The 21393-nt window shown below is 39.1% G+C and overlaps 1 protein-coding gene across 3 annotated transcripts in view; it reads left to right on the top strand.

Annotated features, from left to right (window-relative positions):
- PDE1C (phosphodiesterase 1C) overlaps positions 1–21393 on the top strand; it is a 306631-nt gene that overhangs the window by 28458 nt on the left and 256780 nt on the right. For all 3 annotated transcript variants that reach the window (XM_050708646.1, XM_050708648.1, XM_050708647.1), the window contains exons 2-3: positions 6267–6317; positions 12513–12684. In XM_050708646.1, coding sequence (XP_050564603.1) covers positions 6267–6317; positions 12513–12684 — 223 coding nt within the window. The remainder of the gene's footprint in view (positions 1–6266; positions 6318–12512; positions 12685–21393) is intronic.

The following is a 21393-nucleotide window of genomic DNA, read 5'->3' as shown; positions in this document are numbered from 1 at the left end:
TGGTTATTACTTATAAGTCAAGATTTCAGGTTCCTGCCTTCCAGAAGTATTTGGAAACACAGCTTTTATTTAGAATGTTTCATGATCTTCAGATTAAATCTGAGACTTGTGTTGTTCCTTTTGCAACTAACACAGTTGATCTATGACTGAATTGTAGTGACTGGTTTGAGCCTTTAGTCCAGAGTTATCCTCTAAGGTTTCTGATCATGAAAGTGATGCTGCATGTTTTTATAACTTTTGTGACTTTGTGTTTTATAGTATATGTTTAGACTGCCTGCATTATTGATGCCCACAGCATGAGCAATTCAAACCATATTAAGTTAGTGGTGTTTCCTGTGTGGTAGTGGGATTCAACACTATTATCCAGAAAACTCTCTGGGTGACTAACTCTGGAGGGGCCTAAGTAATCTCTGTCTCAGTAATGTGAGCACTGGTTCCGTGGTTGATACATTTGGAGTTTATACAGTGCTTGATTAAAAACTCTCAGAAGCAGAATTTTCTATCCTGCCACTGAATGTCTTATTACTTGCATGGTCAGTGTCTTTTCTCATCTCTTTATCAGACTCTAAATCCTGTCAAGATGGGATTTCTTATGAGGAACCTTAACTTCTAAATGGGTAAGAAACCCACCAGAAAAGCCGTCCTTTGGTGGTATTGTGCTTCTGATCTCTGTGTGTGGGATTGATCTTGTTGAAAAATTTTGTTAATGACTGACACACAAAAAAGAAAGTGATGAATATTGCGGCTGGTGACACAAAGCATTGCTAGTACAGAGGAGGATCTGAATTTCTAACAGTACAACTCAGATGATGGCCTGGGCTAACAGCAAGGGATGGAATTTAGTAGTGCGGAATGAAAGATCATGCTGATGAGGACTTAATAACAAGAACTTTGCTATGGCTGGAGAGTCTGTTAATTTGATGGGACGGGTGGGTGTTACAGCACAGCTATTGTGTGGCTAGGAAAGAATATGGTACCATAAACAAATATTCAAGAAAATGGGAAAATGAATTGACACTGAAGAGGTCTAGTAAAGAGGGGGAGGAGATATGACAATACCTGTTCTGTAGGAAGACAGAACTAAAAGATAATGGTGTTTTTAGTCCACTAAATGATGATGAAAGGGGGAAATCCAGGCTTTCAGTGCAAAAGTCAGAGGAGGATTAAGCACCAGAAAAAAAACAGAAGTACTTCAGCTTAAAGAGATTGCTGGTGCAAGAACAAATTGATATAAATTGACTGTGAGTAAGTTTATGCTGGAAATTAAATGGTAGGTCATAACCCACACTGCAATCAGTTTCTGGCAAAGTCTTATGAGATACGTAATCATAAAAAACCAAGCTGTTTTAAGATAGAACTTGATAAGTTTATCAAACATGTAAGAGCATTACAGTCTTTTAGAGCAAAACCCCCTGGACTTCCCAGAGATGACCTTACTTTGATTTGTCTGTGAAAAATTGACGCAGTTATCTCCACAGATGTAGTACTTTTATTCTCCTGAGTTTTAAAGGAAACGATTATCGAGAGAGGATATATAAGTATGAGTGGATATGTAAGTATGTTAGGGCAATTCAGAAGTTTTTTTTTTATTTTATTTTTTTATTTATTTATTTTTTTTAGATATGCTATACAAAACATGTACCATTGGAGGAGAACTTTAAAAAAGTCCCAGGGAAGAGTTTATTCAGACGGTGTGTTCAAAGCAAATTTATCTGCGTATCTGTTTTCACTTTATCTAATGTATGTTTCCTCTTCCTTACACTTTGACAAATTTACCGGCAGCATGAAATATATAGTTAAACTCATCTGACCTTTGGTTGATTTACAATAAATAAATAAAGTCATCTTGAATGGGATGTGTTTACTGTTGGGTAAAATACCATATTTTCTTCAACCTCTCACTTGTTGAATTGTAAAATATAGGTGATGCTCTATTGTCTAAGTCTGTCAGACTTAATGAGTCAATACTATGAAGTGGTATATTTTTCTTTGCATTGTACTAGAAATTTGACAAAGGATCCTTGAAAGCTAAATTGGCTGAGGGGGTGTACTGGTGAAATGGATACCCGCTGTAGAAAAAAGTGGCAAGCTGTAGGAAATAGTTTTAACAGGGCAAACATTAAAAAATGAAGACTGCCTGAGACTCTAAGTTGGCATATGGTGAATTCACATATGAGTGATCCACATTAATCGAAGAACTGATCATACCTATGAATATATTTTTATAATCACAAGGCAATATTCTTGAGATTTTCAGGCAGTTAAAATATGATATAACACATTTGAAATTGAATAAATTTGCTTAGGCCTGGTATTTTGTTGTCTACTTGGACAAGTGACCATGAACAGCATGTGTTTCATTCTAATGGGGTACCTGTTGTATATTTCCTGCCTGTCACAGCTGTCTTTCTGAAGGACTGTTAAGTTACTTACCAGCTATCTACATGTTGTTATACCTGTCACTGTGATTTGTGTTTGCTTCCACGATAGAATGGAAAATAACTTTGAATGTTTAGTAAAAAAAAAAATTAAAAAAAATGTTGGGATGGAAACTGAAGAAGGTCCTATCCACTTAGAAGGATAAAGTAAATATCAGAAGTGCTGATAGTCATATCTAATCTGAGGTGAAAATCGGCCTAGATTTCAACACGGAAGTGTAGGGTGTGGCTGTAGAGTAGGCATATCTGAAGAGACAGCAGCAGGTGTAGGAAATCCTTGGAAATACGAGAAATCATCTTTGATGTGGTTTGTGACTTGCTTTCTCAGAAACTTAACTTATTTCTCTGGTTTCATTTATTCATACCTGCTTTCTACCAAAAGCTTATTGCTATTAATAAATATCAGTAAACAGGGGAAAAGATTTCAAGCTTTCCTGGAGAAAGTCTTTCTTCATATACATGTCATGTGTATAGGTCTGTAAGTTCCTCACGTCTTCACAGAACCCTGTAAGACAACTGTAGGATGTATATGCAGAAGTTCCATAGCAGAAACTGCATCAAGTAAAATCTAAGATACACAAAATATCTGCAGAAATGTTCCTCACATCTTGCCTCTGAATCCCTCCCTTTCTGACTACAGGTTTAAACACATCTGAGATCTCACCTGTGTGCACACCTCACTGGTCCCATACAATTCCTGGCAGCGATTAGCTCACTTATTCCAGAAATCTTGCCAGTTGTTTATGATCAGCAACCATGGTGCTTTTATATCCTGCTCATGGCTTTGCTGTTACCTGTACCTCTGCTCTGGATGACTGTACACCAGACAGAAGGGCGTTATTCTGTATATTACACAATCTGATGTTTGGAAAGTAAAAAGCATGTGGTCTGGAACTGGAAAATGTTTATTTCTGAGGTAATTAATGACACCCGTTGTGTTGGATGCTGGGACTATGTGAGCTGAGCTTCCCAAACACAGATGTTGGGTGGAGTGCTCTGGAACTCTCGTTGCCACATCTGGCTGGTAGGTGGCACACAGCGGAGACCCCGTGTACACCTGAAGCCCCTGGTGACCAGGGATTGCCATCTGCTACGAGAGCAGAGGGGGGAATAGCGCACGTGTGGCCCTTAGTAGGCACTTAATTGATCTAGGTTCACCCAATGCCCCAACTTAAACATCAATACATGTTACAATTTTACCTAGGCTCTGCTGTGATGCAGAGGTGCCTAAGGCTGCAGAATGGACTAGTCCAGCCCACCTGGCGCAAGCTGGCAGCACTGAGTTGAAGACAAATCTTGGCTGCTTGCTCTTTACACATTGGCTATAGCAGTGTTTTCTGAACATTTTGTCCCTACAAAAATTGTCACAGTTCTCCATCTTACTGGGCTTGTCTCTTTGGATTCCTGCCCCATGGAGGATGCTGCTGCCTCTCCTTCATCATGCCATCACCTCAAGCAGACCTAAACTTATCTCTGAAATTATAAAGTGCTCTGGACCTGCTGAACTGTGCAGTCACTCTGGTGTCTCTGGTTGGTGCTTTTTTTAAAAAATAATTTTTCTGATCCTTTTAAGACTTTTTGAGGTCCCTATGGAAGAAGATATTTGTGACTGCACCCATAAAATCCGAGTTTCCCAATCTCTCTGGCTGGCTGGTACAAAAGGATCCATAGGCTGGAGCGATGGGCTGAGGTCAACTGTATGAAGTTCAACAAGGCCAAGTGCCAGGTCCTGCACCTGGGGCACAACAACCCCAAGCAGAGCTACAGGCTGGGAGATGAGTGGCTGGAAAGCTGCCTGGCCGAGAAGGACCTGGGAGTATTGGTTGATAGTCAGCTGAATATGAGCCAGCAGTGTGCTCAGGTGGCCAAGAAGGCCAACAGCATCCTGGCCTGTATAAGAAGCAGTGTGACCAGCAGGTCTAAGGAGGTGATTGTGCCCCTGTACTCGGCTCTGGTGAGGCCGCACCTCGAGTACTGTGTTCAGTTTTGGGCCCCTCGCTACAGGAAGGACATGGACGTGCTCGAGCGAGTCCAGAGAAGGGCGACCAAGCTGGTGAGGGGTCTGGAGAACAAGTCTTACGAGGAGCGGCTGAGGGAGCTGGGGTTGTTCAGTCTGGAGAAGAGGAGGCTCAGGGGCGACCTTATCGCTCTCTACAGTTACCTTAAAGGAGGCTGTAGAGAGGTGGGGGTTGGTCTATTCTCCCATGTGCCTGGTGACAGGACGAGGGGGAATGGGCGAAAGTTGCGACAGGGGAGTTTTAGGTTGGATGTTAGGAAGTTCTTCTTTACCGAAAGGGTTATTAAGCATTGGAACGGGCTGCCCAGGGAGGTGGTGGAGTCACCATCCCTGGAGGTCTTTAAGAGACGTTTAGATGTAGAGCTTAGCGATATGGTTTAGTGGAGTACTTAGTGTTAGGTCGGAGGTTGGACTCGATGATCTTGAGGTCTCTTCCAACCTAGAAATCTGTGTCTGTGTCTGTGTCTGACTTTTGCAGTCCTTATCCTGCGCCAATGAGAGGTACAGAAAAATTCCCTTGCTTGGCTTTCCACACCTTTAGAAAGCCGCGCGTTTTAAGGGCACCATCTACTGGCTAATGTGAGCAAAATGGTACACTGATTTGTTATCGACTCCCTTTATTCACTAAAATAATGAGTGCTAGAGCCACTATTATCAACGGGCAAAAGATTGGATTGTAAATAGTGAAAGCTGGAATGGCACTAGGTATGTCTGAAACAAAACCAAACTGAAGTTGACAGCTTTAAGGTCTGTTAGAATTAAATTTCCTCAAAAGCCTTTTCTGGCTTCGAAAAGTCCATTACTGTTTAGAGGACATCATTATCTTGCTAGGGATTTATGAATCTGTTCTGGCCATGTTTTGCATCCCTTTGTGGGATTTCTTAGCTTGGTTGGTCTTGTCTCTAGAAAATAGAATTTTTAAAGAAAACAAGGAATTGTCAAGGTTTATGTGTACAGTCATAATATGTTCTCCTCCCTTTTGACCCATCAGTGGAGTTCCTTATGATTATTCTAGCTCTAAAAAATAAGTCATGGGGGGTAATTTATCTCATTGATAACTTACCTCTTTTTTTTTTTTCCTCCCCTATAGTTTAGCATTGTGAGAATCCCAAAATATCTTCTATGCACTTAACTAACTGTATATTGGCTGGGTCACATAAATATTGAGAGTTATGGCAGTCTGAACCTGAGGCAGAAAAAGCAGAATTCATATGGGGTTGTTTTTAATCCTAGGTAATATCTATAAGCAGTTCCAAATGTTACAGGATTCCTTTGCGTAGGTCCTTAAATTTCGTATAACAACTTGCTATTAAATGATCCTCTGGGCTAGTGTATTTCCTTATGTAGGCAGAAAAATCTTTTTTCTTACTGTACTCCGTAAAGGAAATGGGTAAAATGACATTTTGTTTAGGACTCGGGGGAAAAAGTATGATATGAAATAGAATTTATAAGGATGACTGTGGTTATATATTGCTATGGACTGTTAATAGGTAGTGTTTAAATGTTAGGAAGTTGTGATTCAATTATAACGTGGGACAAGACAATGTCTGCAGGTACCTATAGCGTGTCATGCTGACTCCAAAAGCAGAACTGAACTGGACAGACATATAAACATGCAAAGAAACATATTTGGTGGCATAAAAAAAAAAAAAAGCAACTGTGTGTGGATGCTTATGCATATATATCCAACTGTTGTTACTGCAAACAGTTGTCTCTCCTTTATATGCACAAAAATTTGTATTATTATCAGTCTTAGACAATGCAACTTTTAAATGTAATGCTTTTTATTTCTCCATATTTTCTCCTTTCAGTTGCAAATGAGACGGGTGACAAAAATGCACGACCACTTTCACGATTTGCCCGTAAGTAGCCTTTTTTATTTTAACTGGGTAAATTGTCTATGTATGGTAGAAATAAATACATTCAGTAAGTATTTTAATCTCATATTATGGCTACCCTATTGTTACAGTTCATTTGCAATACTAAACTGAAGAGCTATAGTATAGAAACATCTCTTATAGAAATCCAGTCTTTCTAAACAGTGTTGATGCAAATTTAAAAGAGTGGAAGGCTTTGTGGCTATATAGCTGTTTCAAGCATAAAAGGTTATAAAAACATGTCACAAAGGCAGCTGAAGTTGACCACAGGGGCTACAAAGACTTGGGTTAAGCCTGAGAAATAGCATACTGGAAATGTGTTCAAACCATAATACTCCATCGCTGTTTGCATCCCATGGCAGGGTTGGGAGCTAAAGATATGGCTTGGGGTTTGAAATGAGTGTCCCAGATTTGAACAAAACAAAGGGATGCATCTGGTAACGTAACACCAGGTGAGTGTTAATTTGACGATATGGACCATTAAAAACAAACGTAACAAAACATATAGGATCGAAGAGGAAGATTGGAAATCCTGTTCATAACAGTTTCATAATGCTTTGTGATCACTTAGCAGGGAAAAATCCTCTTCTCATTATTAAAAGGGGGCATTTGCCATCATCATTTGCGTGTGTGGTACAGGCCAAAACATCGATTTACATCTACCGTGCATTATTTGGCACAGTCACATGATGGCGCTCCGAGCGTATAGGCAGGGAGAGCGAAGGCCACAGAAGAAACTGCTGTGGCTATAAAATCTGTCACACGCAGTGATTTACAGGGTGATGGAACAGATTGAACAGGACTAAGAAAATTATACTAGCATTCCTTATGCCTGACTTGGGGTTTACTTTCCTTCATGTTGTAGACTGCAAAGCTTAAAAAGGGGCTCTGTCAATCACTACTGGCTGGTTGAATGCTGAAAATGCGCATCACAAAGGAGAACAATGTAAATGTCGATGTTTTCAAGTTCTTTTTCACTCTTTTTGTCCATTATGGTTCCTAAATGCTAGCTTTAGGCTTGGAAGATTCAGGCCAAATACCATTTATTCCTAGATATTTGAGTTACGAGGACTTCATGCTGCAGTATTGACTGACTAGGTCAAACATAATGCCATATTTCGAACTCAGCTTGCATTCTAGTTCAGATTTTGGCATTCATAAGAATGTGATTTTTCATAATTGTGTACAGGGTATAGGTCTGAGATGCAGGAACAACCAGGTTGTGTTCCTGCTTTAATCTTAGCTCTCAACCAGGTACCCAAGCCTTATTTGCAGAGGTACTGGTGACTTGCATTACATGGAAGAGAACTGACTGGTGGATGCTGTCAGATGAATGAAAGCAGAGGAAACCCCCTTGTAAGGCCTCATTGTATTACCTGGTGCTGCATGGGATTAAGTGAGGAGGTGAGATCAAGGCCCCAGGCTGCCTGGCAGTGATAGAAATACAGTGCAGAGGTGAATACTTAGATTAAAAACTGCGTAAGGAGGTAGCAGCAGAGACCTGGTATAGGGATGGAGAGGGATAATACAAAGTGCTAAACAGACCCTCACTATTAGGATTTTAATTTAGTGATTTGGGAGTCAGGTTGAGAATATAATGATACAACTAAAGGATATAATGGTACAATTAAACTGAGGATATAATGATATAATTAAAGGTTGGACTAGATGATTAAATGTTGAACTAGATGATCTTAGATGTCTTTTCCAACCTAAATAATTCTATGATTCTAACTAGTTTATCATAAGGTACAATTAATGGTGACTGTGGTCATGAATAGGATAAGGTATAACTCTGTGGAAATGGCAAGGAAAAGTAGAATGTGAACTGTTATGAAAAGGAAGGAAATATCTTAGGCATGTGCTGAATTAAATGGGAAATCCCAAAATCTATGCTGAGAGCACTATAATCTACTCTGCCATACCATGTTTTCATCAAACAGTCAGTGAAGTGCGGACCAAACATTCAAAAACATTCTGGCTGATGAATCGCAGAAAAATTGGCAGTATTTGAGGACAAGGTGTCAAGCAATAACTGAAGTGATAGAGGATTACTATTATCCTTGTCATCTGGTTCACAAAACAGAGACTGGGTGTTTTCTAGGACTGACCTTTCCACTTGAATGATTAGTTTAAAGGCAATTACTAACTTCACCCTCACAGCAGAGAACAGGACAGCATTGCTCTGTAGCAGCTGCCCATTTGTGGTCAATGCTAAAACTCAGATTTCAGTGGGATTGCAGTTAGGCTGATCTTATTTCCTTTATCTACCTTTCTAATGACAGATATCCTACGGAAATTCAGATGAGCTGTGTCCACTGTGACTGTTTCCCACAGCTCTCTGGTGTATGTGGTTGTTTCGAGTTTACTTTGGGAGGAAACAAGAAAAAAAAGGTTGCTGCTGTTGAGCAGGACAGTAGGAATGCTGGCTGTGTGGTATCCATGTAGGAAGACTTGTAGTGTAACAATATTTTCAGAGTATATGAAAGTATTTGAATACTTACTGTGTCAAGTTTACCACACAGTTTAAGCAGAATTCTGCATTTTAGATTATAGCACTTCAATCTATTTTGCTTTTGCCTCTAGCTCAACTCTAATTATCTTTGACAGGGTATAATAAAATGAAGGAGAAGTATTTTTGCAAATTTTTACACTTACCACAATGATTTAAAGTTAAAATTGAGTTGTTAAGTGTTACTCATTCCAATGCTAGAGCTAGCCAATCTCCTGTTCTCTTAAACGTCCAGTTCCAGCTCATTCAGCAGACTTTGAGTTTAAGCACTTACTACATAGTGGGTATCTCACTGTATTGTCTTGCTACAAGTCCTATTGTGTCATCAGTATTTGAATAGTTGCAGCTGTGGGGATTTAGGTCTATCAGGCTTTCAGCACTTCAGGCAGCTGAAGGCTTCTGGCTGATGTATGGTCTAGCAGGCCTGTTAAGCAAAACACTCATTCGCTTGAATGTACTTCATCTGAGCAAACTGTGGGCAGGCTGTGAATGCTGGTTAGGATGGGTGGACATCGCATTTCAGTGCTCTAATGAGGTTAGTTAATTCATGTTGGCTGATGGTGATCTTCAGGAGAGCTAAGTGTATAGCTAGGTCTACAGTCTGGATCTTATTATAGTGAAAAACTATGTGAATGAATATCCACACTGGAGGAACAAGGGCTGTGGGTCTATGTACAGACAGTGTAGAGAAAAACAACGTATATTGCAACAAGTACTAGTTTTTCTTACACTGATATTATTTAAAGCAAAGCAAAAAAAAATTATTTGACCGTATGGCTTTCAATGGCAGTTTGATAACCTGTCACTGTTGGTTTTCAGTGGCAGTGTGTGCCTTGAGCTACTTGTATCTAGTAAGTGCAGGAAGAGATGAATATCTCTTTTTTTCTAGATCCATGGAGTTCTCCTGCAATTGACAAGCTGGAGTGCTTGTGGAATAAAAGAAACGGTATAGCTGTGAAAATAAAGAGAAGGTTCAGGTTGGGGAAGCTTGGCAGAATCTTTGGAGTTATTGCAGGAAAAAACCTCAAAGTTATAAATGTGGCTTGAGAGCCTCTTTTCCACAAGATATGTTTTTAATAGTATGCAACAGTTTTTTTCAGCAAGTGTTGATGTCCTGAGTTTTTTGTCTTGGTGTGCAGCATTTATGGCTGGATGACAACTTGTTTGTCTTTGTTGACCTTAGCTTAACAGAGCCTTAAAAATCTGTTTCCAAGAGTGCCCACGTGTGCCATACTTTTGCAAAAGAAATGGTCCTCTCAACATATTATAGGGAGTTGCACTATATTTGGCTATGTCACAGACGGCCTGTATGGTCAGTCAAATAATTTAAAACTCCTGAATCCTTTATGTTTCTACTTATGAAATAGGTACACAAATGCTTAAATATTCAAATAAAACTAAGAAACGTGGGGAAATTTGGGTGGCGCTCTAAGTACGGAAACAGTAGCATAACATAAATGCTTGAATGATATAGATGTACTGATGTTGCATTTAATTCTGCAGCTGTTGCATATAAATTACTTGGCTTTGGACTACCTGGTGTGAGTATTAATTTTTCTAGCTGTTGTTAGACACAACTCAGCACAGAACATCAAGGTTACTTGTAAATCTTGGTAAATACGGTCCTTGCATATAAATAGCTGCTGACAATTAAGAGCAAAGAAGCACACGGATATGAAGTTTTCCTGAGTAGCTAGGAAATATTCTGAAAATTATTTTGGGTTGGAGGAGATAAACAAGAATTCTTGCTTTTCTTCTGTGTGCACTATTTAGGCTGTGTGAAAACAAGACATGTAAGACAACTAGCAAACCAAGCCTGCCACTACCTATTTGTTGCAGCAGATATTGCTACTTCTAACAGTATTTTCTCGTAATATAATCTCAAGAGACATGGGATAACAACTCTGCTTTTCAGTTTCCTCTCATGTACTGTGTGTGTCAAACAACAGTTAGCCTTAATCCATGTATTTTACATCCATTATTTGCTGCTTAATTGTCTCTGCTGGACAATTGCATGAGTGCCAGGAAAATATTTCAAAGTGTTATCTGTACAGTCTTCTATTAAAGTCAGTTGCTGACTTTAGAAATATTCCATTTGTCAGAATATTTTGTTTGTTTGTTTTGCGTAGTAATAAAATGTCCGTAGAGAAGGACTACCAGAAGAGCTGGTACTTCTTATTACGTTGGAATCCAGTAAGCTCAATGCTCATGACACTTCTGTTTTGGGAAGTCTCTTAACTGAAATCAGGATTTCCGTACTTAGCTGCTCTTGGAAGCTGCTAACTTTGCTTTAAAGTTAAACTATGATACAGGTGGTCTGTATGGGAATATCACAAGGGTTTTCAGAAGTGCCTAACTTATTCAGAAGCCTTTTGGAAATATGAAATACGCTTTTTTAAATTTTATGAAATATAAGTCATGTATACCCTTCTTGAAAGGCAGGGAAGAGAGATCTGACTGAAGGGTGCTAATTGTACTTTGTCAGTGGAACTACATTTCTAGACAAGAATGGGTTTTGTGAATGACAAGCACAAGGCACCTGGTGACACTTCTAAATAAATGTAAAAAAGAACATCCATAGCAATATTTTGGCATTTGAATGTCTATTGAAAAAAGCTGAAGTTTCAACAGAAAGGAATTATGTTTTCTAGTACTAGTCCTTCAGTGATATCTTATCTGTAATTTAACCATCATTAACTTGAGTCAGTGAAAGTCAACAGTTAATTTTGAATTGATTTGGTACTTTTTTTTTTTGGTTCTTTCATTTAAAATACTGCCATGACAATACATGCTAAGCTATAATTCAAATATAATGTGAAGAGGAAGCTTTTTGTTGACACATGAAAGCTTCTTGGTCTGCAACCAGATCTTGTTATGGGCAGCTGTTATGTCTTGACTCTGGTAGGCAGCAAAGCCTCACACAGCTCACTCCCTGCCAGTGGGATGGGGGAGAGTATTGGAGGGATAGAAGTGAGAAAGCTTGTGCATTGAGATAGAGTTTAATAGGTAAAGCAAAAGCTGCACACACCAGCAAAGCAAAATATGGAATTCACTCACTACTTTTCACGGGCAAGTCAGGTGTTTAGCTATTTCCAGGAAAGGAGGGCTTTGTCATGTGTAACAGTTACTTGGGAAGACAAACGCTGCACCTCCAAATGTCCGTCCTTTCCTCTTCCTTCCCCTCATCTTTTATTGCTGAACAGGACATCGTGTGGTATGGAATATCCCTTTGGTCAGTCTGGGTCAGATCTCGTGGTTGTGACCCTTCCCAGCTTCTTGTGCACCCTCAGCCCACTTACTGGTGGAGCAGTGTGAGGAAGCATAAAAGACCTTGATGCCCTCTAAGTACAGCTCAGCAACAACTAAGACGTCTGTGTTATCAATGCTGTTTTGGTCACAAATCCAAAACATAGTGCCATGTGGGCTGCTATGAAGAAAACTGACTCTATCCCAGCCAAAACCAGTGCAGAGGCATTACAGTCTTGGATTTTAAAATGACCAAATGTTAGTGCTTATTTCCACTTCGAGCTTTATTTCAGGTTTTCAGGCATAATCCCAAAATCTGATGATGCAAAGGCAGAAAGATAGCAGAGAAAGATATCTTTGTTTTCTAGACTGCTGAATTACTGGTCTATGAGTTCATTTTCCTTCTCACTCTGTTTCTGCAGGGTCTAAATCACAAAACTGCTTGTGGAACACCATTATTGGTGGGCTGACTGGCAACCTCAAGGAAAGACCAAAGCCCACCATCATCAGTGACCCGAGACCTCCTGAGGAAATCTTAGCAGATGAGCTACCACCAGTGGACAGTCCTGAAGCATTGGTGAAAACATCTTTCAGGTCTGGTGATATGAGTTTACTTTGTTTATGCTTGAGAGGATATTTTTAAGACTGTCTATAGTATGAATTTGGTGGGAGAAATCAATACTGAAAGATTCTGCAATGCTGCGTAGCTTTGTATGGAACAGGAGTGAAAAAAGAGGTCCATAAATAATACTGACTGGACACTTCTTTTTTCTCAGCCGTCTTAAAGTATTATGGAAAAGAAAGATACAAATACTGTAACTACTGAAAACGGTCAACAAAGGCAGCTCATTATATGGAAATGTCTTTGAAGATTGATATTGTTTCATTTGAAAGTGCTTTAGTGATGAAAGCTTGCACTTTAGGTCAGATGATGTACTTTACTGATGCAAGGGAGTGTTAAACCTTTCTCTGTTGATGTAATGTCTTGAGAACTGTCTAGCATTAATTTATTTTGTCCAGGAGAAGGATGCTGGGCAGGGGCTTGCAAGCAAGCAATTGCTGCTGTTGTCAAGTATGAGATATATCAATTGCTGGGTTTTCTTCTCATTTAATCATGTGGATGTATAGTTGTCAGATGTTTCTTGACATGTTTTCTGAAAATAATTTTCACAAAATAAGGTAAAATGGAGAAGCTGTGTGCATGTGGTGGATCTTTGACGAAAACATGAAAATTGGTGTGCCCAGAAAAAAGTTTGTGGCAGATTTTGATTTTTCCAACTGCTTTTGGAGCTTTTTTTGATGTTGAAGAAAAATCCTATGCTCTAGTTTTCTTTTATAATCGACATGTGTGAAAGCAAAAAGTGATTTTTGCTTTGGATAAATTTTTCTGTGCTGAAGTATTTTTCTTATACCTCAGTCTGTCAAACTTATTTCAGACTTCATATAAACGTTATTTTGAAGATACTTATTTATTAAGTTGTTATATTAGGTAGTAGTTTGATATCTTGTTTATAGTGTTTTATGTTAAAAAAGAAAAAAAAAATACCATCAAGTCAATTTATGTCAGCTTATATAAATCCTGTAATCTTATAGCCAATTATAGTTCCTTAATATTTCTATTGAAATGATTCAGGACAAATGTTCCAGAACCTGGATCCTCCTTTTATAATGACCTGTGATATTTAATGATTTTTAAACACTTTTTGATTCTGGTATTTGAAATCTATTTCAAGTGCTCTTTTTAGCTTTCATTTCTCATAACAAATTCTGGGCAGCAGCAATCCTTATGTTGCCGTCATCAAGATAATTCCAACCATTTTATATGACAAAATAATGTCACAGCATTTCAAATGGTATGATTTGATTATCTGTGTAGGGGTGACTCTTGGAAGAAGTGATCTCGTAAATAGCGTAATAAGGACTGATGAATTGGAAAATGTAATTTAGCCAATAGTTTTGCTAATGTGGTGTAAATGGCTTTAGAAACATTAGAGAACCTTTGCATTTCATCTGTATAAAAATTACTGTACAATGTGGCATTGTTTAGACTTTTATAGAAGGAAATCCAAACAAATGGTTGTTATGAAGAAAATTGTCTAGCTTTACAAAGAAAAGTAGCCCTGTCCATCTAAGCAATGCACAGGAGCTGAAGATAAGAGTACTTTGCAGTTACTGTGTGAAGGCACAAGAAAATAAAAATACTTCTGTGTTTTTATTCAGTTTGGGATCTTGTTGATACTATGGTGTAAACTGGGGCTTAGGAAGCAGTAGCATTTTTTTGCATGATGAATTACATACTTGATTCATCGGGGGTTTCTGTGGGTAATGATCTTCAAGTACATCTTTGGCAGAGTGTAATTGGTGCATGTGGGTGCCAGTGATTGTCTGCCAGTTACAGGCTTCCATTATTTCTTGTTTTCTAGACACAGGTGGAAGACCTAGATAACCCATTGCATTTTAGGGAATGAAATGTGCTTCACAAGTTTTCAAGTCCAGTGTGTCTTAATTACTAATCTAGTGGTTGAATCTTGGGGTCAATGGAGGGCAATGTTGTGTTCGTATGAACTGAATTCGTGGCAGGAAAGACCAGACCTTGTTTTCTAATGTGACTGCTAGAAACCATAAAATTCAGCAACTCTCTCACTACTTCTGATTCACTGCTGTTAGAGCAGTATATGGCAGTACTATCCCTTTCATGCATAGTTAAAAAGAAAATGTCTCTCCAGTGTCAAATGAGTCACACTTCCTTGTGATTGCATCTCTTTTTATGTGAATACATGTAAGCATTATGAAATCCCAGTTGCCACCCCTGGTATTAGATCTTGTTTTCTACTGTGCAGTAGTTATTGTTCTGTAGGTTGGAAAATTAGGAGATTTATATTTGATTTTGTTCAACATCCAGATATGAGATTGAAATGCATTTAAACATAAAAGGAGAAATGTGATTAGTTCAATCTTTCTAGTCCTACTTTTCCTGCAGTAGTAAACCATCTTTATGATATAAAGCAAAACAAACAACAACAAAAACAAACCAACCCTTTCTCTACACCCCAAATCAGTATAGTGCGTGATCTCTCCTTAATTAAAAACTGTTCTGATAGTCTTGTTTCTTCTACATTTTTTTAATGCCTCCTTTCTGAAGATACCAAGAACAAACTCAAGAGATTAGTCTAAACAAGATTAAGGGCCTTTCTAAAGAGAGAATTGCAAGAGTTTGCAGTACCTTGTTTGCAGTATTGTGTTGAGCAACTAGTCATAAGTAATTTTGTGCCTTTTCAAGTTATACTACTGCAGTGCTTACATTATGGATTCTAAAATCCATTCTTACTGGTATTTACTCTTTTCCTCTAATAAAGACAGAAGAGATGCTAATTAAAATATGGTGGAAACATGGAGAATGTAGGATTATCTCCTTCTGAGACTTAAAAAAAAAAAATGCAAACAATTACATGTAGAAATGATTAGCTTGGCTCATACTTCACAATTACAGAAACTGTGAACGTTTTCTTTTTAAATAGCTGTGCATGTATCAGCATCTATATATGTAAAATCATTGGCTGTGGATTGATGACCAGGAATATTAGATGGTGGACCTGTGCCTTTGTCAAGGCTGCTGGGATCTGAATGTTGCCTGGAGATTGCCAGTGATTACTGATGCTGGAGCTTGTGACTCAGAAACTCTCTCCTAGGTCTGCTTCTTGATCTGCTAGGTCCCAGCAATGACCAGTGTTGAGGTTGGTATTGGTAGAATTAATGTTGGTTAATTAATGAACCCTAGAAGAGACCATGTAGTAACTTTACAGCCTGATCTAGCTTCTGTGCCCTGCTCCCTGGCAGCATCCCCCAAGCAAGTGCTTTGGTAATGCTGGGTCAGCACCCACCATGGGGAACAGAGAAATGAGACAGGTCTGGGTGCTGTTCTCCAAATACAACCTACAAGTTTATGGAAGTGTTTTTATATTGAGGATATAATAGAAACTGCTGCATTTGTCCCCAGGCTGCTACCTGGATTGAACCAAGTCACCAAGGGAGTGCTACTCCAGGCTGAAAATTTGATGGGCCCAAGTTGTCATGATTTTTCTTAGTTCATTTGGTTTTGATGTACAGGAGAGACAGCATTATTTTGAGTCTGAAGATCAGGAACACTGCACTGGGGCACGACTGTGATGGTGCTTATGGAGCAGTGGCAACGTAAGAACCACACTGGATCTTATGGCAGGAGAGTTCCTGCAGTAGGGGGTGATGGGAATGAACTGGGAAGAAGAACTGGAAGGGAAGAACTGGAGATGCTCTTCTAAGACAAAAGGTTCAGTGCAGCCTACCATCCTGGTCCGGCATCTTTGTGACAGCTAACATTGTTCTGTAACTGTAGCCTAATCCAGCCAGATCTATCCAGCTGGTGGGGACTCTGGGCGGGAGTGTTTTTCCAGAGTGATAAATTGGGATGTGAGGCAAAACCCATCCACCCTACATCAGACAAGCCTCACTGAATACCTATGTAGATAAAATGAACTAGGAGGTGATATATATTTTCTATTACAAAGGTCTCACCATTTGATAGGCCATATCAAATGGGAACCAGAGCGGAAGATTCAGTTCCTTCAAGATGAGAGTACCTTTGAGCCCAGTGCTTGCATGGGTTCTTCATTTCTATCACCTTTCAAAATATTTGCTGCTTTCAGTTTGACTTGGTACCTTGCCTACCTTGGTAGCTGTGTTTTCTACATCAGATACAAACTTTTTCTTAATCTTTCCAAGGACAGTTTGCTTTGCTTTCCTTATCTGCTTCTGTTCTGACTTGAGAATCTTAAATCAGATTGGCAGCTAATCTTCTTGCACTTCTGGTTCATTTGTGGGTAATGTTAACTCTTGCTCCCATCAGCTACTGGCTAGTTGGTCCACGGGATAGAGGTGCTACTGCTGTGCTCCAGAGGTGAAAATTTCAGTCCCAGCACCACAAGGCTCAATCCCTGGGGTCAAGGTGGCATGAGTGGGAATAGGGGTAGGAGCCTTCCTTCCCCTCTACCTTGTCTGAGTCATAGCAAGAACTCACCTGCAGTCATGTGGTGGAAAGGGACTTGTTGGGGGCTCCTCCATTGGCCATGTTTTGACTCTCTGGGTGGCACCAAGCTTGTCTGCAGCTATCTAAGCTGTATGTGGGGCCTGAAAATCAGAGAGGGAGGGAATGTTGTGTAGGAGAGCTCATGACCATGACCACAGATGTAGAATAAAGTTCTTCCTTCTGTCCCACAGATACATGTCTGGATCTCAGTATTTCTTTACTGTCTGCTTTTTTAAATTAGATTTTATTCTTGTATTTATATTTTTTAGTTTTTAAAACACAAAAAGGAGAGATAAGACTCACTTGCCCTAACTTGATTAAAAAAAAAATACTGTGCAAGGCTGGAAACACGAAAAACACTCTCACTGTTTTTTTACCCACCTACAGCATGTCCAGGTCTTGCTAAACATTAAAACGTAAGCAGTGTCTCTGAAAACCACCCTTCTCAACATTTTTTTCAATCCGGACTTATTACAAAGCATTTTACTTGCATTAAATTTAAATTCATCTGTGTTCTATTCAAATCTGTTGCTTATTCCTGTTATTTATTGATACTCATTAGGATGAATAGGAAGTGAAAAGTGCTCTGTTCATTAAGGAAATGGCTCCCACATCATTCATCTCTTCTCTCTTCTTTTAATTGTGCCTTCTTTCTAGGTGTGTGTTAGGCCTTGAGAGAGCTATGCATTCATTTCTTGGTAGATTGAGATTTATGAGTCAGAGGGGGAATGATCAGAGGAGAAAGATTTATACCAGTTACTGTTCAAAGGCTGCATTCTCTCTCCCTTCACATATATTCACATGGGTCCAGGAGGAAGGTATTTTTTCAGGCAGTTGAAAGAGAAATGGACCTCTTTTTTTTTTTTTTTTGACATCACAGTTGTCTTGTTCTTCATAGGATAGATGTATTATTGATGATAAGCAAAGCCTAGCTATTCTGTCCCTGTAAATATCAGGTACATCAAAAGGCCCAAGTTGAGAAACTCAGATGCACTGTAGGTGTCCGAACACAGCTGTAGGATCTAAAGGTAGAGAAAAAACCCACTTCCAAAATGGGAACAGAACTTTGAGCTGCAGTTCTTTGGATGAACAAGGTCCTGGTAGTAAAGAAGTCCTACTTGGAGGGCTGGCTTAGCATATCTACTTGACCACATATCTACTTACCATGCATCACCTGAATCTTGTATTATAATAAACTCTGAGCATTTGTTTTGCAGCTGCATTGGGCTTCCAGTTAGAGCTCTGTAAACTTACAGGTCATCCCTACTTCTTGGTAAGGACTATGGTAGCCTCCACCATGTACAGAGGGCAGGTAGTTTAAATCCAAGCTGTACAACTGGAGTCTCAACATCTGTGTGACATAAGGCTGTTCCAAGGTCCATGCGTGGACAGAAATAAAATTAATTGCTTGGCTTTCTAGACTTGCCAGACCTGTATTCCTTGCAGGTTTACAGAATAAGCTATATGCAGGCAGGAAGTTGTATATAGGAAAACATAAGGACTGTCTTTATCCTGCTAAGGAAATACATAATAATACACAATTTAGTTATCTCTACCCTAAGAGATTAATAGCCTTTACATGCTAATACCAGGCTGGGAGGCCTTACAATTCCCATTGACAATATTTTTAGCTTGCTTTCTTAAGGAAAACTGGAAATACTTTTCCTAAGGAAAATGCTGTATGACCTTCAGTTAGCTTTCCCATTAACTACTTCTTAAGCTATTGATCAAATTCACCTGCATTTAACAGAATGGTAGGCATCTCAGTGATGCTTAGTTCCTACCTATTTCATGAAAGTACATATCTTACTCTAGAAGATGAAGTGATCTATGTACCATGACCCCCTCTCTCCTGCTCTGGGGTTACACCCAGCACAGTCTTTCTGTGCATGTGCAGAGGTCTGGGGTTTCCAGATGCGAACTGAATCTAATGGACTCTGTCACTTAATGAAGGAGAGCTGGGTTTCAGGAAAAATAGCACTGGAAAAGGGGCTGGTGCCTACCTGGCCTATTCTTCCAGCCTGTGGTCTGTACTTGAAGGGCACTTGGAAGGAGGGGGCATGGGCTCTGGGAAAGATTTACTGTTCTGGTAGTCTGTACACGTCCTGTGGGCCACAAGTTGCTCATCATGTTATTAAATTAAGACTTTCACAGTATATATCTCATTCCCAATGAGAAAATGGGATAGAGGCTTTCTTACTCTTGACAGTCAGAGTGCGATGAGCAGAGATAAGTCTTTGACTAATCATTTGCTGAAGCGTTATCTTAAGTTCTATAATATGCGTAAACAGAAACATAAAAAGACATTTAAAGGAAATTCCTGTATGGTTTCCCCTGCTTTTAAATGCCTGGCTGACAGCAATGAAGTTGAGTGGTATGTTATACTGTGATGTTTTCCTAAAGGAGGTGGTGAAACACCCTCCATATTCAATCCAATAAGGGACAGATTTGGCTTTGTTTTGAGACCACAAAACCTGTAAGTAAAAATTCAGGAATAGTTTGAAGTGAATAACAACAGCAATTATGAAATTGCCCAGAATAATCTTAAAGCTATTGGATAAAAGCTTAATCTCTACTAATGTCCTGCATTTCTTCTTAATGTGAAAAGCTTTGAAGGCATTTCTTCTTAATGTGAAGAGCATTGAAGGAGAAAAAAGGGATACTTTAGCTCCAGTTAATTGAGTATGACGATCAGATCTGGAGAGAGAACTGTATCCTGTATAGGGAAAATACTAGCAATTTATCTATTGAAATACAAGTTTCAGACTTCTTTGATGAAACCCGAGAAAGAATCTATGCTAAACATTTATCTGGGAAATACTGGAAATACCCATACCTGTTGTGGGTGTCATCCCTCCGGAGGAATGCTATTAATGCCAGACTAGGGGTTGCTCTTGTTTCTTGGAGTGACCTGTTATCACCCCCTACTCTGTTTCTCACTATTTGATTCAGTGATTTCTTATGAAGGTTTTATCCTGTCAGTTATTGCCCCATGCAAAATTATTTTTGGTAACTGCCATATTTTGCCCAAAATTATTTTGTCACAAATTCACAACCCGGCCTGCCAGTGATTTTGCAGACATATTAGCAACATCTAGGTAAGTGAAGCTGCTGCAAACTGTCAACATTCCTTACCCACATCACTTTCTAATGGCTGTTCTTTATGTGGTATTTGCATGTTAAGCTGCCTGCTGGCAATTTCTAGAAACTACTTTATGTAATAGAAAGGTCTCATTTGGAATTTATCGCACTATCCATCTGAGTACTCAGCACTTGCTGATGTCAGAGCCATGGTGTCTGTAATTTGAAGATTGGGACGTTTATTTTTAGTTCCAATAATTTTTGGATCTGAAGCTACAGAAGTGTTCACGGCAAGACTGCTAAAACTATCATGTGTTACTTGGTTTCCGTCTGAACTTTATAAATTGATCTAAACTTTACAAATTGACTGGAGTTGTCTTGAAACCAGGTCTATATTCTAAATTTGTGATATCAATGCTGATCTTGCTGTGATAGAATCTTTTTTTTCTATGTTCTTTTGGTCAAAAGGCCTTCATTTCTGATGTGGAAATTGACCTGAGAAAATGGGCTTTGGGTACCCATTTGTGCCCTGAGATTCCTTCTGTTGTACATGCATCTTCTTTTATGTGAGCACTTAGTTTACTACGGCTCCTTGTCGGAGCAAATTTTCTCTCATCTCAGCTGAAAAAGACCAGACCACGAAGTGGTTTAAGTAACAGCTACTGAAGAGCATTCACTGGAAAAAGGAAAACTATCAGAAGTTTATTTTCCTTCTTTCTAAATGGTGCATGCAAGCATCATTTAGATCAGTTAGAGCATTTGCAGTTGCAGCTTCCACGATTGAGATAACATTTCTATTCCCAGTACTTTGCACCTCAAGATTGATTTTGTCATATAATCGTCACAAATAGTATTTTGTCCTGAATCGAGATGGTTTGTTATCCTACTAGGTTCTTGTAGCAGTTTTAATTAAGTTTGCCCTAATTCTGAACACTATTATATTCATAATAAAGTAATATCCATCCTGAAGATGTGATGTTGAGAAAATTGGATTCTTCTTCTGGCACTGTACCTCCTTTGGAGGGCTTCTTCACTTCCTGAATTGTTTTAAAGTTGCTCATAATATAATTACCCACTATATCAGCAGTACTTGAGTATAAAAAAAAAAGTGTAGAAGTGTAAATACAGTGAGCCAAATTTAGTGTAAATTGGCATAAAAC

The sequence above is a fragment of the Cygnus atratus genome, chromosome 2 (assembly GCF_013377495.2).
Source record: "Cygnus atratus isolate AKBS03 ecotype Queensland, Australia chromosome 2, CAtr_DNAZoo_HiC_assembly, whole genome shotgun sequence".
In the NCBI taxonomy this organism is placed as follows: domain Eukaryota; kingdom Metazoa; phylum Chordata; class Aves; order Anseriformes; family Anatidae; genus Cygnus; species Cygnus atratus.
Note: the sequence above shows the minus strand (reverse complement) of the source record. Positions and strands in the feature narration are given on the sequence as shown.